Here is a 27,447-nt window from a genome sequence, read left to right as displayed (position 1 = left end):
GAACTGAAGAGTTAAGGTACACAATTTTTAATACAGTGGTCAAGGAAAGCACTCCATAATAGGGTAATAGTTAAGTCAATAGTGAAAGAAAATAAAGGATTGAGCTGTGTGGATCTGTGGAAAGACTGTTCTGGAAACAGAAGCGGCAAGTACAAACAGGGAGGCAGAGTCTTTCAGGCGCTTTGAAGAATAAAGCTATCAGTGGGGCTGAGCGAAAGAACTAGGAGATAGTTTCAGAGCAGTAACAGGAGATTCAGAGATTATAGAGGTGATCTAAGCCAAAGGAAGGACATTGCTTTCCCTAAGTGGGAAGGGAAGCCAAAGGAGAGTTTGGAGCAGAAAATTTTGTAACCATTCATTCTTGCTGCTGTGTTGAGAAAAGGCCAAAGGAAACGAAAGAGAATGTAGAAGGAAATAACAGGTGAGAGCTGATGGTGATTTGGACCAGGTTGCTCACAGTAGAGGCAACAAGAGAGAGTCCCCTGTTTTTAAGATAAAGCCAATAGATTGACTCGGTGTTTTCTGCAAGACAGAAGACTAGGGGATTGGGCCAAACTGAGGTAAGGAGTAAAGCAGCGTTTCACTCCTGAATGAGCTGTGCTTTAAATGTGCGTCACACGCTTGCGGAGATGCTGAAGAGTTAGTTACACATGGGATTCTGAGGCTTTGGAGGAGGAATTAGTCTAAAAGTGAAAATTTGAGTCATCAGCATAGATAATATTTAAAGTCTTAAGACTGGATTAAATCACCAAGAAAATGACCACACCTAAGGAACAGACACTCCCAGGAAGGCTATTCAAAACACCTGAGCATTGACCAATCCTCAAAGTCTCTAATTATGCCAGACATTATTGACTTTACACAGTGGGGTCAGGGGTATGAGGTCCTCAGGGTAGATCAGGGACTCAGGGTGGGAGGCGGAAATGTCTGGGGCTCAGGGTTATTGGTAAGGTTACCATTAAGGCTACTCAACAATCGATATTAAAATATTTCAATATTCTAACTATCAATACAGCTGTATACCTACCCTGATACTCCACATGAAAAGTCAGGAAGAGTAGGAAGAAAACTGAGAAAAGCAGTCTGTGAGCGTGGTAGACAGAATAATGCATCCTCCCCCCACTCCCACCCCCATATATCCACCCCCTAATCTCCAGAACTGGGGGATGTGTAACCTTGCACGACAAGAGAGGGTTTGTAGACAACTTTAGATGAGATGGGAGGTTATCCTGGGTTTTCTGCATGGGTTCAATGTAGTCGTAAGTGTTTTCAAAAGTGGAAGAAGGAGGCAGAAGTGATCAGAGGGAGATTTGACTCTGGAAGAATGAATAGAAAAATGCAAAACTGCTGGTTCTGAAAACAGAAGGAGGAGGCCACATGCCCAAAAGAGCGAGCAGCTTCGAGAAGCTGAAAAAGGTAAGGAAATGGATTCTCTGCGTGAGCCTCTAGAGAGGAATGCAGCCCTGCTGGTACCTTCACCCTAGCGCCGTGAGACCCATTTTGGACTTTGGACCTCGAGAACTGCACGGTAACAGTTTTGTACTGTTTAAGCCACTAAGTTTGTGGTATTGTTTATAGCAGCCTTAAGAAACAGTGACAGGAATAAAACAGTACAGGGTTACGCCTTGGAAGTCAAGTAAAACATCTTTTTAAGTAAGAGAATGCACAGCACATCCAAATTCTGCTAATAGAGCAACAGAATGAAATATGAACAAATTGAAGAGGGAAATTGCCCAGAGCAGGCTCCAGAAGATGGACAGTTACTAACAATAAGCTAGAGATAACCAGAAGCCCTACTGGGAGCAAGAGATAACCAGCGGTTTCTGCTTCTGTAAACAGGCTTCCCGCCACAGGCTCCTTGCACTACTGTTCCCGCCTAAAGCAGCCCCCACTCCCCCAGTTTAAACCCACCTACCAGCAGTCAGCATAGCCCCTGGAAACTGACTGCCTGCAGTCCCCTGTAAAAGCCCTGTAACCCCATTGTCCGGGGCCCAGAATTTCGAGCACAGGCTCATCTGGGTCCGCCGGCGTAAAATAAATCCGAGTTCTCCCACTTGTCCGAGTGTCACTTGGTCTCTCGCCGGTCTGATTCTTATTTTTCCGCAACAAAATAAATGTTGAATTTAGCAACAAGAATGTGAAAGATCTCTCTCAAATTTCACCTTTCTGAGGCTGAGGGTGGGAGGGACTTTCTAGAACACCTATCTATTATAGCAACCTTTCTGCATCCTTTCGTACTGCCTCATTTTTAGAGCACTTGGCAGTTCTCTCACTAATCCTTCAGTGCTTGTGTGTTTCCACAGGCAGACTTTGTAAATTTCACAGGGGAAGGATCAGTGGGTTTTTGTTCACTCGCTCTATTTCCAGCAATTGAAACAGTGCCTGGATAACATAGGAAATCTGTCTCCCTGTCTCTCTGTCACCTATTTACATGAAATAAAAGAATGAATGTCTTCACGTACTACTTTTAGAATTATTTCAAAGTTTGGGGCTGCCTGGGTGGCTCAGTCATTAAGCGTTTGCCTTCAGATCAGGTCATGATCCCAGGGTCCTGGGATCCAGCCCCATAACTGGTTCCAGGCTCCTGGCTCAGCTGAGAGCCTGCTTCTTCCTCTCCCTCTGCCTGCTGCTCCCCCTGCCTGTGCTTGCTCCTTCTCTGTCAAATAAATAAATAAAATCTTTAAAAAAAAAAAAAAAAACGATTTCAAGGTTTTATGTATAGGTAGAGATTGATCAGACGGCTCACCAGTCCTGTTTCCCATTTCCTACATCTCCCAATCCTTTGCAATTTGGCTGGTACTTTGTGGTGGTATTTTGGACAATAGCATGTAGGGGGATGTGTTGTATGCTACCTCTAGGCTCATAAAACATCCTATGAGATACTCGTCAGCATGCTCAACCCTTCAGAGAAGATCTTGGGGAATGGTAATTAATGGGGTTTTGGAATATAGGTGAGGTTCAGTAGGGTAAGGTCCGGAGCTGATGACCAAGAAAGAAGTCTTGAGACATCTTTGGTGCAAAATGGTGGTTTAATTAAAGCGCGGGGATAGGACCCGTGGGCAGAATGAGCTGCTGCTCTGGGGGTTGTGAGGGGTGGGAGTTGGGGGACATAGGGAAGAGGGAGGTTTCAAAAAGATTTTCATATGTTAAAGAAGGATACCTGAGGCCTTGCCAATGTCAAGTTCTGGTTGTTTTGCCCTCTAGCAAGGCATTAACATGAAGAGACTTGGGAGATTCCTGGGGTAACATTACACTCTGCTTGCTTCAAGTATCTGTCAATGGGCTGCAGGTTATAAGGACATTCAATTGTATCTACATTTCCTTCTGGAAGCTAGGTTATTGATAGGAATGTTTTGTTCTTGTAAATTGCTAAGACATTTGTAAACTGAGGGAGACTCTTGTCTTGCAAGATTGTGATCTCTATAAGTTAACCATTTGTTTTCCTTTCCTTAGCTTTAGGGCAGCCAGGAGTGCACGAGGAATGTCACATATATCTCACGGGGCAGGGCGGCCGGGGGGTGGGGGGGTGGGGGGGTGGGGGGGGTGTCAGCTTCTGCTTTGTCCTTAGCTTGCCTTCTGTTCCCTCATCAGTAATGCCGCTAGAGGGAAGGAGCCAAAAATCCTAATTTAGCTTATGCAAAACCATTACTAAACTCCTGATCTTACTCTAGTATAAATGAGAAATATCCTTTGTTGTGTGGGGGTTCTGTGATATTGTAGCTAGCATTGAGTACTTCCTACTTGCTTCTTTGATATTGTAGCTAGCATTGGTTGTTGACAAATATAAAGGGTATAATTCTTTTTTTAGGGTTTGGATTTCTTCTTTTATATCTTTAATCATTATAAACATACACATGATAAATTACTTATAGATTATTTTTCTACTATCTTAAATCTTTGACACATGATTCTTTTTTGTTGTTGTGATTTCTGCCTTTTTTTTTTTTAATATTCTCATGTTTAGGACAATTTTATTATGAGCCATTCTTATCAGGGTTTTCTTTTCCACTAGTCCCCTTTCTCCAAGGCAATCCTATATTGAAAGAATGTTTTTTCAATGTTAATATGGAATTTTCTTCTTTCAGAGATCCCAAATAAAGAAGCCATCCAGGAACTCATAGGTATTTTTTTTTTAAGATTTTATTTATTTATTTGAGAGAGAGAGAGCACACAGAGGCAGAGGGAGAAGCAGACTCCCCGCTGAGCAGGGAGCCAGATGTGGGGCTCGATCCCAGGACCGTGGGATCATGATCTGAGCTGAAGACAAATGCTTAACCAACTGAGCCACCCAGGCAACCCCCCATAGGTATTTTAAAATCAGATCTCAAACCTACATAAGTCTCAATTCGAAGGTTTCCATTTCTCAAGGAAGATTTTTTTATTTTTCAGCCAGTCACTAAGCTTAGAAAAGCTAACTTTCTTATAATCTAAGATTATAAAGCAGATTTTCTTACTCACCTCTTCAAAAAGAATGAAACTTTTGGAAAGTTGTGCCTTTATCCAAGGTTGGAGCACTCCCTTTCCTCATTTGTCCTATGTATGTTTAAACAAGAGTCTACCTTCCTAAGACTGCTAAACCTTCCCTAGGGAAGCTACAGCCTCAGCTTAGAATTAAAGCATTCTGATTTTCAGTTCCCTCCCCATTTCTGGATCCTGAAGATTTTTATTTCTTTAGGTAGGCATTTGTAGGTATTATTTTTGTTTATCTTATCTACTATCTTGCTGGAAAAGAAAATCTAAGAATATATCCATTGTAAAGGAGTATTTCTTTTTTTTTTTTTTTTTTTTTAAAGATTTTATTTATTTATTCGACAGAGAGAGACAGCCAGCGAGAGAGGGAACACAAGCAGGGGGAGTGGGAGAGGAAGAAGCAGGCTCATAGTGGAGGAGCCTGATGTGGGGCTCGATCCCGTAACGCCGGGATCACGCCCTGAGCCGAAGGCAGACGCTCAACCGCTGTGCCACCCAGGCGCCCCGTAAAGGAGTATTTCTAAGCAGCATGTGAGAAAAGATGACAGAAAGATAACTAGAATAGTTTTCAGGAAGAAAGGGAAATTTTTCCTAATATTAATAGAAAAATCAAGACATAAAATAGTACATTACCATACCACTGTTTGATTGAGGGTTGGTACAACTGTAGAGATAAAAAGAAATCTGTGACTTTGTAGCCATCAAAATCATGATAAAATTTAACTCATTCAGGAAACGCAGTCTCTTAAAAGCTGTTTTTGTAAGGGGAAGATCTAATTTCTTAAAAAAAATAAAGGCTCTGTTAAGATTATGATTTGCTCTCCTCTTCATTCTGTCAAGGGTAAGTAAATGTTCTGGCTCCTCCCTAAAGCTATTAAGCTTTATCGCTAATTGGCCTACTTTCCTTGTAACATGTCAAATTTGATTCTATCTGTACTAAAGATCACTTTAAAAAGAATCTCATTTGAGGTATCTTATACCAGCCCAGTAGCTCACCTATGCTGTTACACACACAATATAAACAGTAGTCAAATGTAGCCCAACGTCAAATATACTGTGGACTTCAAAAGATCATGCTCGAACATGTTGCTTTTGAAACTCAGCACAGTATGCCTTTGACGTTCACTGCCAGAAGGCACCCAGGGCTATGGTACAGCTGAGACCCTTGAGCCCTCAAAGCACATTATTCCTGCTCTCATCAATTCTGAGAACAAGCTAATCTTTAAACACAGAAGTAGCCAAGGACTTTTGAAGACTTAGGTACTGGTAATACTGAGAAATAAATGTTGCCAAATTCTAGAAAACTCATATGTGCAAAGAAATCAAACGTGACGCACTAAAATATCAGGGGGGCACCCAGAGTGATGTTATTCACATAACAGTATACCCAAGTACTAGCAAATGATTCAATCCATTAAAATTACAAGTCGTATAAAAGTTTTGGAAGAAACAGGCTTCATGAATGAGGAAGTGGCTGGAGTTACTCACGAGCTCCTAGCTTTGAACTAAGGCTTGTATAACTCTCCCTATAGTTTATGGCATAACAAGCAATGGGTCACTTTCCTGTGATTTTTATGAGGAAACAGGTGGCTAAAAGAGGAAAAAAAAATGGGAATGGGGGGGTGGCCTTCTACCCCAATGGGTGGAAAAGCCTTCAACCTCCTAATGCTAAGACTTGGGTGGGGGCAGGGTCATATAAAAATGCACCCACTCATCAGAAAGCATTCTGGTTTTATATTGGAACAGTGCGCTAGAGACCCTCTACTGGTCCCTTCATCGTTTGGTAACCAAATTGTGTCTAGGTCGTGGGGTTTTCAGAGAGGTCAGAGCTCAAAAAGAGAGAGAGATTCCTCAGAAACCTCAAAAAAAGCAGCTATTTGCCAACTGATAAGGAAGTATTTCAATATTGTAATAACTGTCCCGTCCTTTTCAGTGATGTATCACAATTGGATGTCACAATGGGTAGGGAGTGACTGGAAAGCCATCCAAACCACATAGCAAAGAACAGTATCCATGAGTTTAAAATATCTACAAAACATGAACTGAAAAACTAACATTAAAAAGGAAAAAAAGAAATCTAAAATTACAAAGGACAGTCAGTAAAGAAATTAAAAAAAAAGAAAAGAACAGAAATCACACCCAAGAAAAGAGATGATGTAGCAAACTTAAAAGATATTTAAACGTTTAGAATTACTGAAAAGACAAAGGAGGGAAAGTTTTGCTTTGCAACAAGCACAGAAAGGTATTAAGCAAACAAACAAAAACCAAGATCAATATGAACAAAGAGATATTGACTGGAAAATTTTAGCCAAGACAACTTCAGCTGTTGAAAGAATAGACTAAATAAAGCCAAAGAAAGGAGAGGACTAGTGATTTAGAAGGTAGACTTTTTAAAATCAAGTGTCTGAAACAGACTCTTAACTACAGAGAGCAAATTGATGTTTACCAGAGGGGAGTTGGGGGGGGTTGGTAAATAGGTGATGGGGATTAAGGAGTGCACTTGCTAGGGGCGCCTGGGTGGCACAGCGGTTAAGCGTCTGCCTTCGGCTCAGGGCGTGATCCTGGAGTTATGGGATCGAGCCCCACATCAGGCTCCTCTGCTATGAGCCTGCTTCTTCCTCTCCCACTCCCCCTGCTGTGTTCCCTCTCTCGCTGGCTGTCTCTATCCTGTCGAATAAATAAATAAAATCTTTAAAAAGAAAAAAAAAAAAAGGAGTGCACTTGCTGTGATGAGCACCGGGTGACGTACAGAAGTGTGGGATCACTGTACTGCACACCTGAAACTAATATTACACTGTATGTTAACTAAACGCAATTCAAGTAAAAGCTTAAAAAATAAAATAAAATAAAGTGTTTGCATAAAGAGATAGAAAATGTGAACTAAGCAAGAGAATAGATTGAAAAACTCCAGTGTATGCCTAAAAGAAGCCCCAGACAGATAAAATAGTTAAAATGGGGGTGGGGAGAAATATCTGGAAATAAGACTGCTGAAAAATCTTCAGAATTAATGGAAGATGTGTCTTCAGATGGAAAAAAGTACATCAAGCAATAACATAGGATAAATGGAAGGTCAGGGGGTGGAAATCTGCATCTAGATATATCAACTAAAATTGTAGATAAACGATGAAAATGAAAATCTATCTACACAAAGAAGTGACAAATGACCTAAATATAAAAACTACCAAATTGACAGCAATAACAGTCATGGTAAAGGAAGGAAGTGATATCATCAAAGCTGAGGTAAAATAGCTGTCAATCTTGAAATTAAGATCCAATTATTTAAGGGGCACCTGGGTGGCTCAGTCGTTAAGCGTCTGCCTTCGGCTCAGGGCGTGATCCCTGGTCCCTGGGATCGAGCCCCGCATTGGGCTCCATGTTCTGCTGGAAGCCTGCTTCTTCCTCTCCCACTTCCCCTGTTTGTGTTCCCTCTCTCACTGGCTGTCTCTCTCTCTCTGTCAAATAAATAAAATCTTTAAAAAAAAATCCAATTATTTAAAAGTGAGGTAGAAACATTTATCTTAAATTATATAAAAACATTTAAAATTGTGAGTTTACCATAATAGATTCCTATAAAAATATTTACTGAAGGATTTATCTCAGGAAAACAGGAAATGAACCCAGATTGAAAGTGTGGGCTACAAGTAGCAATGGTAAACAAATGAGTCAATACAACATTTTGGTAAAATTCTAAAAAGTTTTTCCTACTAACAAATTGTGATAACAATAACTTCATGTTTTTAAAAGCTATCAAAAATAAATGAGATGGGAGAGGGAGCTCTGAGGGACACCTACTATGCCTGTTTTTTCTTTAGGAATAATGCCGAGTCACTGTAGACCATATAGGAAAGTATTTGAAGATAAATCTGTTTTAAAAAATAAGGATTGTCTTAGTCAGTTTGGGCTGCTATAACATAATACCATGGACCGTGTGACTTATAAACAACAGAAATTTATTCTTCACAGTTCTGGAGCCCAGAAGTCTGACATCAAGGTGCCAGCATGGTCAAGTTCTAATGAGAGATGGCCTCTGGGTTGCAGATGGCCAAGTCCTCATTGTGTCCTCACATGGTGGAAAGAGAGCTAGATAGCTCGCTGTCGTCTTCTTCTTCTTCTTCTTCTTCTTCTTCTTCTTCTTCTTCTTCTTCTTCTTCTTTTTTCCGAAGATCTACTTATTTATTCGAGAGAGAGAGCATGAACAAATGGAGGGATGGGCAGAGGGAGAGCAAGATTCTTCAAGCAGACTCCCACTGAGCACTCGATCCCACAACCCATGAGATCATGACCTAAGCCAAAACCAAGAGCTAGATTCTTAACCAACTGAGCCACCCAGTTGCCCCTGTCTCTGTCTTCTTCTTAAAAGGATGCTAATCCCACTCATGAGAGCATGACACTCGCAGACCTCATTACCTCTCAAATGCCCCATGTCCAACACCATTACATTTGGATTAGAGTTTCAATACACAAATTTTAGGGTAAACAAACATTCAGTCCATTGCAAAGATACTTCAAGAAATAAAATATAAAACTCCCAAACTGAGAAAGAACAGAAAGAGTGGACTTGGCATTAGGGAACAACTCAATGTAAACTCTGTCTTAGGTAGACAGGAAATTGAGAAGGCAGAATTCTTTAAGTACAGATCAAATCAACCAATCTGTCTGGAGACTAAGACATTTTAGAAAAATACTGTTTCAGAATGAGAAAGGAATCCCACTCAACCAACAGTTCACCTATTTTTAACTAACATTTATTGAACACCTGCTCTGTGACAAGCACTGTGCTAGATGATAGGGTTACAGACTCATAAATACATGTCTCTGCTCTTGAGTTTATTTTAGAATTCAAGCAGGTAAACAATGATGTCAATATAATGTGGGACATGCAGAGATGGAAGCATTCACAGATGGCATTGTGCCCAATGTAAGGCAATTAGGAAAAACCTCTTGTGCTGAATAGCATCGGAGCTGTTTTGAAAGACAACGAGAAATTTTCCAGTTGTAAAAGCAGAAAAAGCATCAGTAAGAAAAAAGAATAGCATAAGAGACAGTACAGAGGCACGAAACAGCAGAGTGGGTGCAGAGAACTATGAGGTTTTCAGCACCACATGAGAATATAGTATAAAGCAGGGGGGAAATTAGGCTGGAAAGAAATACAAGGTAAGCAGACAGGCATCTCCCCACTGAAGGCCTTGCTGATGAGCTTGGCCCTTATTTTCTAGACACTGTTGACTTTGCCCATTGTACAGAGATGAACATTTTATTCTTAGATATACATCATGTAACATTTACCCAAAATGGACCATCGGTTTAAAATAGGAAGCTTGAGACACCTTGAAGTTTCAATACAACTCAAAAATGAGCACAAAGATAATAATTATGAAAATGTGATTTAGGATAATCCTCATCACATACATAAGTTGCATTCTTTTAATTAAAATTCTTATAACAAGATGTCTCTACTATGTTAAAAACCAATATTTAAGAAGATAATAGATACTGGCAATTACATATAATTTGGGATTTCCCTTTAAGGGAAAGAATTGTATCCATGCTTGCAATATATTATTTGTGAATATATATCTGTAAATACTGCTTCAAACCCTCCCATCTTAATATTTAGAAATAAAATGTAAAATTTAGGTAATAAACCTAAGAGATATCATGTTCATTTCAGTTGCAATAACAGGGACTGAATTTATCCTCCCACCTAAGGCAACCAAAAACCTGAGCAAAACACATGAAACAGGTTTTCAAGACAGACATCAGCTGATGACGGATGGTGATTCTGAAAAGATAGGAACCAAATGAGGTGAGCCCTATAATTGCCTCACCTTACGATTGTGAGAGAGTTTGGGGCTGCAGTACAGAAAGAGGTCATCCAGGCATATTTCAACAGATTCCTTGAGGGAAGGAGCAGGAGGTAAGAGCCTGGGGGAGACCAAAGCAGCTAGAGTTTGCAGGACAGAGACAAGAACAGAGAGCTTCACAGAAAGGACTATTGAGATCTTCAGAGGGTTACCCATCCCATATATATTTTAGTATATATTTGTGCAAAAAACATTTCTTGCAAAAAACATTTCTTGCAAAAAACAAAATCACTGGTATTTCAATAGGAATTGCATTTAATCTGTAGGTTGCTTTGGGTAGTAATGACATTAAAATGTCATTAAGTCTTTCAATCCATGAACATGAGATGTGTTTCCATTTTTTTATGCCTTTAATTTCTTTCAATAATGTTGTGTAATTTTCATTGTAAAAGTCTTTCACCTCCTTGGTTAAGTTAGTTTCTAAGTATTTTATTCTTCTTGGTGCTATTGCAAATATTATTTTTGTCATTTTCTTTTCAGATCGTTCATTATTCACATATAGAAATGCAACAGATTTTTGTGTGTTGTGAACTTCGTATCCTGCCACTTTATTTATTAATTCTAACAGGTTTATTGTGGACTCTTTAGCATTTTCTACATGTAAGATCATATCATCTGCGAATAGACAATTCTACTTTCTCCTTCCCAATTTGGATTACTTTTCTTTTCTTGCCTAATTGCTCTGCCTAGAACTTCTAGTCCTATGTTGAACAGAAATGGTGAAGGTGAGCACCCTTGTCTTATTCCTTATCTTAGGAGAAATGCTTTCAGCCTTTCATCATTAAGTATGATATCCTCCATGGGCTTTTCATATATGGTTTTATTATGTTGAGGTACTTCCCTTCTATTCCTAGTTTGCTGAGTGCTTTTATCATGAAAGGGTATTGAATTTTGTCAAATGCTTTTTCCAAATTAATTGAGATAATTATGTAGGTTTTACCTTTATTCTGTTTATATGGTGTACCATATTGATTTATTTTCATATGTTAAACCATCCTTGCGGTCCAAGAATAAATCCCACTTGGCTGTGGCGTATATTCTTTTTACTACATTGCTGAATTCTGTTTGCAATGATTTTGTTGACGATTTTTGCCTCAATGTCTGTAAAAGATTTTGGTCTCTATCTGGCTTTGTTATCAGGATAATGCTGGCCTTGAAGCATGAATTAGGAAATGTTCCCTTCTCTTCAATTCTGTAAAAGTTTGGGAAGGACTGATATTAATTCTTCTTTCAGCGTTTGCTGGAATTCATCAGTACAGCCATCAGGTCCAAAGCCTTTCATTTCGAGAGATATTGATATTTGATTACTCATTAAATTTCCTTACTAGTTCTAAGCTTATTTAGATTTTCTGGTTTTTTTCCATGAATTATTCTGGTAGGTTTTGCATTTCTAGGAATTTGTCTACTTCATCTGGGTTATCTAATTTGTTGGCATGCAGTTGTTCATAGTACTCTTGTAATTCTTTTTATTTATATAGAATTGGTAGTGATGACCCCACTTTCACTTCTGATTGTAGTCATTTGAGTTTTCCCTCTTGTTTTCTTATTCCACCTAGCTACACATTTGTCAATTTTGTTGATCTTTTCAAAGAAGCAATTTTTGGTTTATTGATTTTATTTATTGTTTTTCTATTTCATTTATTCATGTTCTAATCTTTATGATTCCTTTCCTTCTACTTACTTTGGGTTTTGTGGATGATAACAATGGGACTAGCCCTGTGTGAATCCTCCAATCTTTTGGGGTACTTCTTTCTTTGACCTTGGATAGTTTCTCATGCACATGAGAGTTTTAAAAAAAAAATGATTGAAATACCTAAAATGAAAACTAAAATATTTGAGAAAAAAATACTGAAGATTAACGAACTTAAAAAGATAGCAATAGAGGGGTGCCTGGGTGGCACAGTAGTTAAGCGTCTGCCTTCGGCTCAGGGCGTGATCCCGGCGTTCTGGGATCGAGCCCCACATCCAGCTCTTCCACTAGGAGCCTGCTTCTTCCTCTCCCACTCCCCCTGCTTGTGTTCCCTTTCTCGCTGGCTGTCTCTATCTCTGTCAAATAAATAAATAAAATCTTTAAAAAAAAAAGAGATAGCAATAGAAATAACACAAAATGAAACATAAAGAAGAATTAAAAATGAACAGAGCATCAGTGAATTCTAGGACAATTTCAAACAATCTAGGGATTATCTGTATCCTCAAAGGAGGGATTGGAGGAAGAAAAAAAATATTTGAAGAAATCATGGTCAAAATTTTTAAGTTTCAATGCAAACTACAAATCCACAAGTTCAAGAATTTCAATTAACCCCAAACTCAAGAAACATAAAGAATATTATGCTTAGGTACAACATAAGCAAATGACTCAAAAGTTGTGTTTTTAAAAAAAATCCTAATAGCTGGAGGGAAAAAAAGACACATATTACATGCAGAAGGACAAAGAAAAAGGAAAAACAGAAAATTTCTCTTAAAAACAATGCAAGTGAATGGGGAATATCTTTTAAAAATTAAAAGGAAAAAAAAAATCTGTCAACCTAGAATTCTACACCTAGCAAAAATATTTCTAAAAAGTGAAAGTGACATAAACACTTTTTTCCTGACATAAAGAACTGGAAGCATTCATCAGCGGCAAATCCTTAGCACAATAAAAAAAAATAAGAGAGGGCCTTTAAGCAAAAGAAAAAAGATGATACCAGATGGAAAAACAATAAGGCTGCAGAAAATGCAGTATATAGAACATTATCCAATATGGAACAATAGCCATTGAAATTGACCTAACTGACATTTATAAAACATTTCATCGCAACAGGATGCACATTCTTTTCAAGAACGCACATTATATTTATGAAGGTAGACCACAATCTAAGACATAGAATGTCTCAATAAATTTAAAAGAATTCAAATTATAAAAAGTATCTTCCCTGACCAATGGAATTACACTAGAAATCGCTAAGAAAAAAATCTGGAAAATTCTAAGGTATTTTGAATTTAAACAAAACACATGATTAGCCAATATGTTAAAAAAGAAATCAAAAAGCAAGTTAGAAAGTATTTGAACTGAATAAAAATGAAGACAACATTGAAATTTATAGGATGCTACTAAAGCGTTTCATAAAGGAGAATTGATAGCACAAAATCCCTATATTAGGAAAAAGTCATAGTCGCCATATATTCAGTTTCTACTTTTTACATATATATAATTTATTTATTTATTTTTTATTTAACAGAGACAGACAGCCAGCGAGAGGGAACACAAGCAGGGGGAATGGGAGAGGAAGAAGCAGGCTCCCAGAAGAGGAGCCTGATGTGGGGCTCGATCCCATAATGCCGGGATCACGCCCTGAGCCGAAGGCAGACGCTTAACGACTGCGCCACCCAGGCGCCCCCGGTTTCTACCTTACTTAAACTGGTAAAATCTAAAGTAAATAAAGCAAGGAAGTTAAGATTAGATCAGATCAATAGAAACAGAAAACACAAAAATGATAGAGAAAAAATCAATGAATCCAAAATCCAGTTCTTCAGGATCATCAAAATTAATCAAACTCTGGTCAGATTGATCACGAATGTAAGGCAGAAGACACAAGCTACCAATATCAGAAGCCAAAGTGGGGACGTCACTCCTGATTCTAGACATTAAAAGGAGAATAAAGAAATATTACAAACAACTTTAAGTCCCTATATTCAGTAAGTCAGATGAAATGGAATAATTCCTTAAAGTTATAAACTAAGAATAACTCACTAAAGATGTGGTAGGTTGGATTGGAGATACTGAATACCCCTGGGTCTATTAAAGAAAGTTAATTTATCATTAAAAACTTCCCTACGAAGAAAAGTCCAGGTTCAAATGGCTTTCCTCTTGAAGTCTACTAAATGCTAAAGGAAGAAATAATACCAATTCTACACTACCTGCTAGCAACATGGAAGAATATGAAAATAAAATAAATATAATGAATGAAAGAAACCATACAAAAGGTATACATGATTTCATGTATATAAAACTCAAGGAAAATTAAAACTAATCTATAGTGACAGAACACAAAAGAGTGGTTGCCCGGGGACTGGGGTGAGGAAGGGACAGAAGGTAGGCATCGCCAAGAAATCATGGGAACCATTTTTAATGGTAAATCTGTTGATTGTCTTAATCATGGTGATGTTTTTATATGTGCAAATGTACTTCAGAACTTATCAAAACATATCCTTTAAATACATGGATTTACTGTGTGTCAGATTTACATCAATAAACCTGCTTTTAGGGGCGAGTGGGTGGCTCAGATGCTTAAGTGTCTGCCTTTGGCTCAGGTCACCACCCAGGGTCTTGAAATCAGCCCCACTCGGGCTCCCTGCTCAGTGGGGAATCTGTTTCTCCCTCTTTCTCTGCCCCTTCCCACTTGTGCTCTCTCCTCTCTCTCCCAAATAAATAAATAAAATCATTTTTAAAAATTAAAAAAATAAAGTTGTTTTTAAAAAAGAAAGAAAAAGAGGAGTTCCTGGGTGTCTCAGTGCGTTAAGTGCCCAACTCTTGATCTCAGCTTAGGTCTTAATCCCAGAAATAAAAAGAAAACAAGCCTGGGGAGTATAATAGGCAAATTAAGGAAACTCCAAATAACATACTGTGATAGCAATATTATCTGTTCCTAGAGTCATAATACATAGTAAAATTAAATCCACATTGTATGATATGTTTGATTACTGAGTCTTATGCAATAAAATATACTTTATCTACATATTTTGTCTTTCATGTATGCCTATTCCTGGTAAATTAAATACCCTAAATAATTTGGAATTGGGAAGAAGTCAAAACTATCTTTATATATAATGAAAGTAGTTCATAACTGTATTAAAATGTATTTTATAATCCAATTATTAATAAAGCATGAGTGAAATAACTTTTTAAAACGTAAAAACACATTAAATCACATACCTTGTAAAGATGACAAAATGATTTTTTAAAAATTCTTAAATCAATTAAGAAGAGTAAATAATGCAATAGAAAATGTGTAAGTTGAAAACCTTTAAAGAAAAGTTTAGCTGGTACAAAGTCATTAGAGACTTTTAAGCAAAAAAAAAAAAAAAGGAAAAAGAAAATCAGAAGCTGATTAACATATACACAGTCCTATATATGCTTTAATTAGATTATTTTCACTGTAGGGATTAAAACTTGAGTAAAATGAGGGTCTGGAATTTTGCCATTGTTTTCTTCAAGCACGCTGTTCAGAGTAAAGACACGATTTTATTCATAGTGGGAGGCAGTTTACTTGTCCACTGTGCAATCAGCATGCCTTCTTAAATAGTGTCAGCTAATACCCAGAAGGAATTAGAATATGAACAGATTTACACAACTGACTCAATTTGGGTTGGGGCATCCCGAGCTGTAGTCTTCTGAAACCTCAAACACGTAAGGAAACAAATTGCAATCTTAGAAAAAATGCAATTAAAAATAGTTAAAGCCGGGCTGTTGTGCTGACCTTTTATTCTCCTGGTTTTATTATAATTATTTAATTAGACTTAATTAGACTTAAAAGTTCAACATTTATCTATTTTTTTCAATACATTGTGCTTGAGTAAATACAAAGATCGGTAAGACTCAGTTTCTGTTCTCCAACAACTTAAAATTAGTGAGAATCAATACACACAGTAAGAAAACTGCAAAGGCAAAAGTGAAAGGATTTGAAAAAAGTTAAAAACCAAGTGCTTTTATCAACACAGAAGGGAGGGAATGGTTTCCAACCTAGCAGATCAATGATGGCTACAAGGAAAAGCAGGTCTCAAGATATTCATAGAATGGCAGGGGTAGGTGGAAAGCAACTCTAAGCAGAGAAAAGAGAATGGGGAAAGGCACAAAGGTAGAAAAGTGGAAGAATGTCCACCGTATGTTAGTGTTTGGTTGGTAACAGAGACTAGGAGCGAATCAGAGCTGGCTATGGCCCTGCCAACTAGCTCGCGTGCTCTCTCTCTCTCTTCCTTCCTCCCTTCCTTCTTTCTTCCTCTTGTAAAGCAGGAACATCCTACTAGGGCAATAGTGTGTTAAGAAGATTACTAACAGTAGTGCACATCAAGAAGGTTGGAAAGAGACTGAAGAAAGCAAGGAAGTTGGAATGCTTTCTCAGTGGTTCCACCCGGAGTGAATAAAAGGCCCAAACAAGAAAATGACAGGGAAGAAAAGGAAGGCTGAGCCAGGCTAGAGAAGAAATTTGAAGGTGAAATCAAAAGAACATAGAGACCAACTGGATGCCATGGAAGGACAGGGCAAAGTCAACCGTGACTGAACTTTGAGTCAGATTGTCAGCGAAGATGGTAATAAGATTCTTTAAAATGAACTACATGGGAAATACGTACATTTGGGAGAAAAAAGTGACCTCGATTTTGGACATATTTCACTTGGAGCAGGAGAGAACATCCAGGTGGATTTGTGTACTTGAACTTAATTACATGATAAGGACCACAGATGCTAATTTAGTCCATTTTAATCGGGAATGACTGTTTTAGGTGATCAACAGGGAGGTAAGGGGGTCAATGAGAGGAGAGGTGAGTAAGGCCACTGCAGAATGACTTAATTGGGGGGGAGGGGGCAGAAGAAAGAAACCAAGGCAGGTAGGCCAGAGAGAAAAGACCCCTCTGGGAAAGGGCAAGAGAGGTGAGATTGAGCTGGAGGGCCACCTGCTCCCTCCCCCTGCTCCCTCCCGTGAGGCCGCTGCACCCTCTGCAGAGAAGGGAGGAGCTGGGAGAGCAGAGGAGGAAGCTGTGTCTGTTTCTCCCCCATCCAGTCCTGAGTCAAAGTACAAGGCCACTAGGATCCTGCCTTTTCCCAGGATCTGACACCCTCCAGCAGCTAGGCTGATATTTCTAAAGAGCAAGCACAAAACATGTTTTGTTTTGTTTTACTGAAACTCCAGCTAGTTTCCTCATGACCTCATTCCTTGTCAGTGGTGCAAACCAGTCCTAAATTCCTCCTAGACTTTGACCCCAGGTGAAGCAAACATGGGGCGAATCCATTCATTATAATAGTGTGTAGAAAGGGCAGGGTTGGCAGTGTGTGTAGTACAGCCTTCACCTTTGACCTTGACCTTACCTGGTTAAACTCTCACTGTGTTTCTGGCTCATACCCGGGACCAAAGCAAACAAAACAGCTCCAAGTTCCTGCTTCCTCTCCTTTCGCCTCTGTATCTACAAGGTTTTATGAGCTGGAGACTTTCTCACTAATTTATAACTAACCTTGATATATTTCCTGCCCTCAGATTCAGTAGATAGCTTCACCGAATACCCTCCTAAGCTGTTCTACTCAGAAACAAATGCTGTAGAAGGTCTGAAGATGAAGAGAACAGAGAAGCTCTGAGCTGACTTGGCCTCTGAGAGTCTCCAATGGAGGCTGTGGATGGCAGCCACACAGCCCGAAGAAATGAGGGTAGAAAGGGCACACGGATTTTTTAAGAACTACAAGTGGAGTAATAATATATGTAATTCTGATATTCATCCTATCCGAAGGATGGCAGAAAAATAATTACAAAATATTTGGACCATTGCATTTTTTTTTTGACACCAGCAAAAACAAAAAACAAAAAAGCCATTCAAAATAGAAATACATGTTTGCTTTAAACATGTAGCATATATGAATTCAGCCTTACAAATTAGCAAAGTTGAGGCCCCAGAACTTGGCATTAATTTGCCTGGACCTATTTGGGGAAGGAATGTTAACATAATTTCAAAGCACCTACTTGGATATTTCTTATGACAACATATGCATATCCTCTTTGTTGAGGGTGAAAGTGATAGTGATATTTCTATCCAATCTTTCACATTACACAAAACATATCAAATTATACAACTCATGTCAAAGACTTATTTTTAATCTGTCTTAGATACACTTTTTAGTCAATTTGTCTCACACCAAGTAGTATAATCAGTTTATAGATTATTTAATCCCTTGAATTAAATAACCTGTGACCTGTAAATGTCAAAGAAAGATTAAAGTCAATTAAAATATTTTAAATAATCACTTTTGATAAAAGCAATATTAGTTTGCACACTTAGAAGCATTAGCAACAATGCTACTAGTTTCAAAGTACACATCTGATTCTGTTTTTAGAGAACAATGAAATACAAATTCCATGAGTTTATAAACTTAAATCTTCTGAAGGTAACTTCTGCTTCTCTAATAATGTTATTAAGTCAACTTCAGAGGGAACCATCTTTTCTCCAATACTAAACAAACTAAAAGTTGGTGGTGATTTAAAAAAAAATAGATTTCACTGCCAGAGATGATTCTTAAAACACGTCAAATCTTAATAAATTCTTAAGTGCTCAGATTAGGTTTATTTTAAAGGGAGAACCGATGGCGCACATCTCTCCTCTCCCTCACAGAGCCCTCATTTTAGGAATCTCAGGGTGTCTCTCATCTAATCCCATGCTAACATATGGCTCCTTCCATTATTTCCGACAACTACCCCTGACCAATATGGCATCACCATATACTTCCTAGTTACTTCTGTAACTAGGGGAATCTTAGGGGATTTTTTTTCCCTCCCAGATCACATATTCCCAGAAAGAAGTTACCATGTTTCACAATTCCTTGTCCTCTCAGACCTACCAGTGACTTGGGTGTGAGAAGTACTCACTGAGAAGTTGAGAAATGGACATAAAAAATAAGCTTTCCTCTAGGGAAGCTCCTGTCACAGGAGCGGACCTTTTAAATTTGTTAACCTTAGTTGTTGGGGTCCACAGAGCTCATCTGGGAAAATCATAAAGCTCAGTGTGAGCCCTGGGGTGTTTTGTCCTCTGCTAGCTCTCCTACCTCTGCCTTCCGCTGTGGAGCTCGAGGACTGGACATGGCGCTCGAGGACTGGACATGGCGCTCAAGGACTGGGCATGGTGCTCGAGGACTGGACATGGCGCTATAGGGCAGCTTCCCACTCTCTTATGGGGAATTTCTTTCCTGCTCTCTGAAGGTGGAAGAACATATTATCTACCAACAACTATGGAATGTTTTCATTTAATCTGCTCTCCCTCTTGAATCTCTGATAACCAAGAACCCACTTAATTTGATCCTCAGTAAGATATTTATTCTTCTATTTTATATTGCTTTTATAACACTGATCACAGATCAGCTTTTGCAATAGTCCTGTTTCCAAATTTTCATATGGACTGATATGTTGTTCTTTTTTGAGAAGTCTACAAAATTTAGACGTGCATTTCAGTCAGTAAGGATAGATTATTGGGCATTATGAAATAGATTTCATTCTGTTTTGGAAAGAGAGTTAATGATATTTCATCATCAATAAGAATCTAGAAGGTTGCATAATTCTTGTTAGTTTAACAGGTTATATGTTTGTTTGAGCTTGGTTTGAATGTGGTTTTGGAAGTGAAATAAAATTTTGTTGATTATAAACACCAAATTGTGTCTCCATCTCAAACTGCCATTAAAGTTCCAAATAGTTTGGTGTTTAAAAGTGCAAGCTTTAACACTTCTAATAACCATTAATACTTAAAATGCATACTTTCCTTTCTTTCTTTTAAGTTAGCCGTGATCTACATAAAGGCTTTTATTTATTACTTCCAAGAAAATCGACGTTTTGACATGGTGTCACTACAAATCCTTCTAATAGCATCTAACTAATGAAAGTATCTTTGCCATGCCTATTAGTTTCAAATTGATTAAGTTAGATGGGTCTCTAATTTCTAATTATCATTAGATATTTGATAATAAAAGCTATAATTTGTGACAGTTGTTATGACAATTATCGTTCTTGAGAATAGAATTTTTAAAAAGATAACTTCTACTAGAAAAATGAATTAAATTCAAGTGTTAAATACTTAGCTGTAACAAAATCCCTTCACCCATTGTGGGCACAGTGGAGTTTTTTTAAAAAATCCGATGAAGTCATGGAAGTTTAGAGCTGGAGGGAAAAATAAAGCAGAGAAGGGGGAAGGAGGGTGTTGGGTAGGGAGCAATTTTAATTAGGTGGTTCTTCATTTAAAGAAGAAAAACACTGAAAGTCGGAATAGAAAAATGACATGTCCAATGTCACAAAATTTAGTGCCAGAATGAACCCTATAACAGAGATTCCATCCTTCCTGAGACAGGAAAATAGACCAAATGATAGTAGGCGAATCTCATGTAAAGACTGACAACTCAGTTACCTGGCATGACTTTTCTTGGTGATTCAAAGTTACATTGATAAGTGAATTTGGTCAGAGTTAGACCTAGATAACTCTGCTTTCTCAGTTGTAACATCTCAGTTTTTGTACTCTGCCATCAGCAGATCAGATTAGAAAGGGAAGGAGAACCAGGCTTTCCAAATCAGAAGGAATGGAAACTATGCTAGGTCACTAAACTATGAGCTCATTTAATCAACAGGAGGAAATGCTAGTATTAGCCACCATGCTAGCCAAAAGCCAGACATGGTGTTTGTCCCCATTAGGACACAAAATTTTAGGGAATAAAACAGGTATGCTGGAGATTGCTATTCTCAAGATCCTTTCTCTCATTTCCATGTCTAAGACCATATTAGAGTTGGTTGCATTTATTGGAAGTATAACCACAAGGTATAATAAAATGATATAGAAAAGCTTGCTGTAAATGTCCCAGCCTATTTCAAATGACAATTACATTGAAGACTTGATAGACTTTGATCCCTAGGTCCCTTGCTGGGTGACACCTGATCTTTTAATGATGACTTAGCCTGGCACCTACGATTGGATTTTCAGTAAAAATTTTGGAGGGCAGACTTGGTTTATAATAAACTTCACATTTTATCATATAATGCCACAGCAGAATCTCATGATGTTTAATGCTCAATAGATAATTTCTAGCAAAGCCTAGATTTTGTATAACTATTTACCTTTACTCTTCTATTTTCATAAATAGATACATACAGTTTTATTGCTATAATTCAATTCAGATATTTCCTGGAAGAACTAAACATGTTAGAAATAACATTATCATCTCAAAAAGAAATGGGAAGTACTGGTGAGGAAAGAGTTAACATCTTACCAGCAAGCACCTTGTCTCTCTCATGTGACACAGCCATCACTGGCCCAGGCCATGAACTGTGTGATTTATGGTATCTGGTTTGATCAGTTTGTTGGTTTTTTTTTTTTCCCGTGAGAGTTAACAGTCTCATATCTTTCGGGATATAAACTCTTTAAAGTCAAAGATTTTCCCCAAAGCTCCTTAAGAGTTGTGAGCCTTCAACATGCATTAGTTATAACCATCATTGACTAAGGTGTTTTTTTTTTTTTTGCTATATTCAAAAATTCTTTTGCAATCCTGTTATAATCTCTTATTCAAACACTGTCATGCATTCATTAAATAAGCATTTTTGTCTGCTATGTCCAATCCAGGAATCACTCGCAGTACTAAGGAGTCAATAGTGTATAAAATAGAAAAAGAAAAAGCTCTGTCTTTATGGAACTTACATTCTATAAGGAAGATATATAAATAAACATAGTTTTTTAAAAGTAAAATATATAGTATGTTAAATGAATAAAAATTTCAAGAAAAATAAAGCAGCAAAAGAAAATAGGGAAGTTTTTTGTTTTGTTTTGTTTTGTTTTGTTTTGGCTTTAGCAAGAAAGTGGGGGCTGTGATTTTAAACCTGTTGGCCAAAGAAGCTGACACAAGAAAATGACACTTAGGTACACACCTAAAGGAGGTGAGGGATAAAACCATATAAAAATCTGGAGGGAAGAACTTTCCAGCAGCAGAAATAGCAAGGGCAAAGGCCCTGAGGTAGGAACAACACAGGGGTGTTCCAGGGAGTGGAGGGGAGACTAGTATATGAACAAGGGAGTGGTAAAGTCAGAAAAGTAATAAGGGTCTGATCCTATAGGGCCTTGTAAGACTTGGACCTAGAAGAATGGAAGTCATGAGTAAATGTCAAAATGACCTGACTTACAAGATCTTGTTAAAATCATTTATGTGTGTAATATAGTACCTGAAACTTCAGTTAATAAAATGACTGGGTATCTGCCAGGTAGCTGGAAGCTTGCTTATGAGTGCAGACAGAACTGGAAACTAGAGAATCCGGAACATGGGGATGCATGGAGGAAAGGAGCTACATCAGTAACACGAACTATATATTTATATAGTTCTAACTTTTAAAACCATTTTACTCCTGATGTCACCTGATAGAAGTTCTTTTGTTGTTGGAAGGGGGCCTATAGAAACTAGGGAATAGCCATTAAGCATTGAGGTCAAAGTTCTCTTTCGGTCTATCTCTATCTCTGTCTCTCTGTGTCATTATCGGGGCCAGCAAGATGTGACCCTAACTGGACATCCTTTGATCTATGCCTCTTTCTTCAGGCAGCTGCACCCAGGATGTGCGTGGATGGGCTATGAAGGAGAGGAGGGGCGGGAAGGGCAGCTGGGCCGCTGAGGTAGGGAGACGGGCGATCAAGGCAGGCAAAGGAAGGAATGGGAGCAAGAAACTTCCGGGGAAGACAGAGAAGCTGTGAGGAGGAGGCCAGTCCCACTCCAGCCCTGGCCGACCTTGCTGCAGGGAAGCAGCCCCAGGACGAGTGGTAAGGCCAAGGGGTAGGCCAAGGGTGTGGGGCGGGCAGGCAGAGGTCCCTTACTCTTTAGATTTATCCGATCCATGCGCCGAGTTGATACGATGCACCTCTTTCTTTCTGGTTTGTTTGGAGGCCATGGTAGAAGCGGACCCGGGACGCGGGACCCGGGACCCAAGCGGGGACTGAGCTCTGAGCGAGGAGCTGGCTCCGGGACGAGCTCCGCGTCGGCTGTTGCTAGGAGACGGTGGCCGCGCGGCCTCAGCAGAGCTCCGGGTCCCCGCGGCCCTAGCGCTGCGGCTCCGCGGCGGCGAGTGGGGACGCGCTCAGGTCTCCACATTCAGGTGGCCTAAGGGTTGGGTGTCTGGGGAGGACCCCGGGGGGTCCGGGCACGGATTTGACGGTAGAGTTGGTGGGCAACTCTGACAAACTGCAGCTCTATCGGGTCCACTCTACCTGGCTTTGCTTTTCGGAACCACAGACATACTATTCTCTCTTGGATTTTCAGGTATTTGAAGGGGTTTATTATGCGATGTCGCCTCTCCCCAGCTCTTCTCTCCGCTGAACAAGTTCTTTCGGTTGTAACTAAGGAGACATTATGGACGCTCTGAATTTGCTAATGACTTGAAAAGGCGGGTCCAGAAGAACAGAGTGGGTGCAGGGGGATCCCTGCAGGGAAGGCTAGATCATGACACCCTTAGTTGCTCAAGTTTAGCTAATAATGAATGAAGTCTCTGATGAAGAAGTCCAGTGTCTCCGTCGTTCATATAAAAGAATAAATCCCAGTCATAGACTCGAGAGGCCCTTGATAACTCACTTGGGAAGGCACAGGAGCCGGAAGAAACAGATCCAAGCAAACCAAGACCTATTAAGGCTCAAACCTAATACTCAGCCAGTCCGTAGTGGTATTTATTAGTTGCCTTGGGCATGTTTTTCCTTTTGAGCCTCATTTACTCGTTTGTAAACAGGAAACACTAATATCTTACTCAAGATGATTCTCTCCCGAAAATAGATATGTATGTAAAATGTTTGGCACACGATGAAAGCACAGCACATAGGGGATCCCTGTGTCAGAGATGACAGCTCAAATGTCAGCAAGAATAAGGCAGATAATGTGAATGACGGAAGCCCAGCGATGCTTAGACTGGAAACACTTTAAAACTTATTTTAACAAACCAAAATATTTTGTGGGCCAAAAACAGCTTCACTATATTTAGATTTGACCATGCACAGACCTGAGGTTTAGAACCCCTATCACGCTCCTTGGCAGCTCCCATGAGCCTAGAAATAATTAACTAATTAAATAATGGCCTCTCCTCTCGGGATTGGGCATTGCGTAGAGGCCCAACTCCGCAGGGGAAAACCAGCCTCCTATTACGCAGATCTTTCAACTCTTTGGACAAATAAATGCCCAGCCCTCTGTACTCAGCATAGCCTTTGCTTGGCAGACGGCCCCAATCTTATTGTTATTGGGGGTTACATGGATGACAATCAGACAGCAACTTCATTGTATTTCTCTATGCAAGATTACTAACTTCAGAGTCTGTAGTGTTAATGTTGTGGTTGAAAAAGTGCCCTACAAACATCTCCTATATACGTGAAGACAATAAAGACATCCTGAGGGCTCTGCCTCATTTATCCCAAGATTGAAATTTCCAGAGAACTCTCCTGAATGAAAATACAGGACCAAACTTTGAGAAAATATTATTTAATACCAAATCTTATCAAAGTAATTAAATGCATAGCCAGAAGCATATACAAAGACTATTGGGTTAAAACAGCACAATTTTAAGCAATCAACCCACAAACGGGTGAGTTTCACCTTGAGCCAAGGTCATCCCTGACGTCGTTGCTAACGGTTCCAAGATGCCAAGATCCTTAGAAAAGTCTTAGATATCAAATAACCTTCAGCCCACCCATATTTTATAGATGAAAACCCCCGAACCAAGAGAAGTGTTTTGCCAAAAGTTTCAGAGCTACTGGTATAGCCTGGGTTAGAGGCATTAGAGGGAGGAGCTCTGGTTTAAGCCACACCTATCACTACTCCCACTCAGAGACTGCTGTCTCATCTGTTAAATTAGGACAAAAGGGAGTTGGCAAAAGGATGAGGAGTTGACATAAGGATGAGGAGTTGACATAAGGATGAAATGAGATAATAAAATTTTTTTTGGAAAATATCAAGTGCTTATTGATTCTTAGTCCAGTGTTCTTTCTCCGTTATTATGCGAGGTATGCAGCATGCATAAACAGAATTTCTCTTCTTTCTGGAACTAAACTCTGGTCAGGCCATGATTCTAAGACGCAGCTATGCTCCCCTATAAACTGTAAGATGGTATTCATATGTGCCAGTGCAAAGAAGAACAATTGGTCCTACATTTACCTTTAAAAAAAAAAAAATCCCTATTATATACAGATGGTGATCGCGGTCAGTGCCATTCTGAAATATCCGTACTCATTGTGATTTATTGCATTCCTGCTGCATGCCTGGCTCAGGGAGGGGTGCTAGCTGCTTAGGGCATAGCATAGGCTTTAGAGGGAAACATGAATTTTAATACTGACTCTTATTAGTTGAGTACCCTGGGTAAGTGATTTATACCCTCTGAATTCCAATTTCTTCAGTTGTGAAAAGGGAAAGCTAATACTCAGCTCAAATGTTGTGTTTGGGACATCATAAGCACTCAAATAATGATAGCTAATTTCATATTTCACAGGTAGAGAAACTGAAGTGCGGAGAGGTGAAGAGAGTTGCCTGACCTGGGGTAGGGGGTAGGGCAGGCTGAGCCAGGCTCCACGGCCTTTGCTCTCTGCAACACTCCAGGCTAACCAGCCTTGCTGCAATCTTTCAGAGTCACAAATCCAGATGATTGCCCTGCAACTCGGCTTATGGATTTCCACGTTCTTCGACTGTTTAATGACTTTGAAAGCCTGAAAAACAGGGCGTATACATTATTACCCACAGTGCAGTCTCGCTCCAATGTGTGCTTGCCCTCATTTGGCTTCAGACAGCAGTAACGCTACCAGGCTCCACAGGGGAGTTGTTAGAAATACTCACTTCCCCATGCCCGCAGACCCAGAACAGGCAGGGCTCTGTCTTTGGACGGCTTGGGGATCTGCTGAAATGGGGAAGTGAACTTTGGTAACCACTTCTCCACCCACCACTGGGAGTCCCAGGTGACTGGAACTGGGTGGGGTCGGGCAGAGAGGGGGGCAGCATTCCTCTTCCTTAAAGCCTTAGCTCTGGGCGGCTGCAGACACGTGGTCCCATAGCCAGAGGCAGTGACATGACATCCCTGGTGCAGCTCGGACACATCTCTGCAGTTAGGGCAGTTGTCAGTGGCCTAGAACTTAAGCAATCAGACGAGAAGGTGTAAATTCGACACGTTCTGCTTCTGGTTCAGGTGAAGGGTCCTTTCAAATTCTGTCCTTCGATTGTCATTCTTCTGTCACACTGACCTCATTTTCCTTGATTTGCCACGGAGCTTTATGTGTCTTAAAATTCTTACAATACTCTGCCTTATTTTTATCCTTCCTTATGCCCTGGCCTTTCTGACGTGCTGGCCTCCACGAGAGCACGACCTGTTCAAGTTCTACTCTTCCCCCAAGTTCAGTTCAAAGTCGCAAGCCCCCTCACCATCTCATAATCAGAGCTCACATTTACTGAGAACTCGCTATATGCTTGGCACTCCACGAAGCTCTTTTCCTGCATTAACTCACATAATTCATATAAACACCCTAGGAATTTGTTAATATTACAAGCTCTTTTTTGTGTAAACAAGGAAACAGGCCGAAAGATTAAATTAAATTACTAAGTGTCAGGCAGGATTCTCGCCCATGCAGTCTGGCGCCAGACTGATGTTTTTTACGATCACATTATTCGGCCTCGGGCTCAGTGATCACAGCCCTATGAGGTATACAATCAGCCTATTTTACAGAGAAGAAAAGTGAGCTTTTGGCCAAAGTCCAAAGCACGGAGGGAGTGGAGCCATAATGTAGATGCGAGCAGTCTGGCTTCAGAACACGCACTGTTACAACATTTTGTATCGTATTGTATCATACTGTATTTCTTTATTGTGGTAAGAACACTTAATACAAGATATTAATGTATTCCTGAGTGTGCAATACAGTACTGTTCGTTGTAGACACAGTGTTGTACAGCAGTTCTCTAGAACTTACTCATTACCTGTGGTCACTCTTCAGCCTTCTGCTACCCTGCCTCCTTCAAACAGAGGGAACACAGAGGAATGCTTACCCTATGTCATGGCAAATATTATCAAAAATTGCAGCTTAGATTCAGTTTTGTCCCCTACTGTTCTGTCTCTCCAGAGCTCACTAGTAACGGAGGATTTGAATCTTGCACATGTGAAGCCAATGTCCCTGCCTGAGATAGTCTCATTAGTCTGGATAGATAGACATTAACTTAATTATCTTGGAGAGGAAATTCTGAGTAAGGATTCTTTAAAAAATGGGAAAATAAGGAAATAAGATATTTTCATGATAGTGGCTGAAAAATCATTTCTACTCTGATTAGTTGTTTAAATACGAAGCAATGGTTTTCCTGAGTGTAATAAAACACTTCATGGGGTTGCCTAGGAACCTGAAGTTTTGCAATGTTGCAGTC

General features: G+C 39.5%; 1 protein-coding gene and 1 long non-coding RNA gene across 5 annotated transcripts in view; one reads left to right on the top strand and one right to left on the bottom strand.

Moving 5' to 3' along the window:
• The window catches only part of ADGB (androglobin), a 153,765-nt gene extending 130,426 nt beyond the window's left edge, over positions 1–23,339 (bottom strand). For all 4 annotated transcript variants that reach the window (XM_087865567.1, XM_087865568.1, XM_087865569.1 and 1 more), the window contains exon 1: positions 22,896–23,339. In XM_087865567.1, the coding sequence (XP_087721693.1) occupies positions 22,896–22,969 (74 nt within the window). In that variant the 5' untranslated portion in view covers positions 22,970–23,339. The remainder of the gene's footprint in view (positions 1–22,895) is intronic.
• On the top strand, positions 22,707–25,006 carry LOC148109289 (uncharacterized). The gene is made up of 2 exons (XR_015726141.1): positions 22,707–22,841; positions 23,338–25,006. It is a non-coding gene; the product is annotated as an uncharacterized LOC148109289 (long non-coding RNA).
• Positions 25,007–27,447: the final 2,441 nt, after the last annotated feature.

Source organism: Ursus americanus, chromosome 11 (genome assembly GCF_024610735.1).
Source record: "Ursus americanus isolate L20-20 chromosome 11, mUrsAme1.1.p, whole genome shotgun sequence".
Classification (NCBI taxonomy): domain Eukaryota; kingdom Metazoa; phylum Chordata; class Mammalia; order Carnivora; family Ursidae; genus Ursus; species Ursus americanus.
This window is presented reverse-complemented; position numbering and strand designations above follow the sequence as displayed.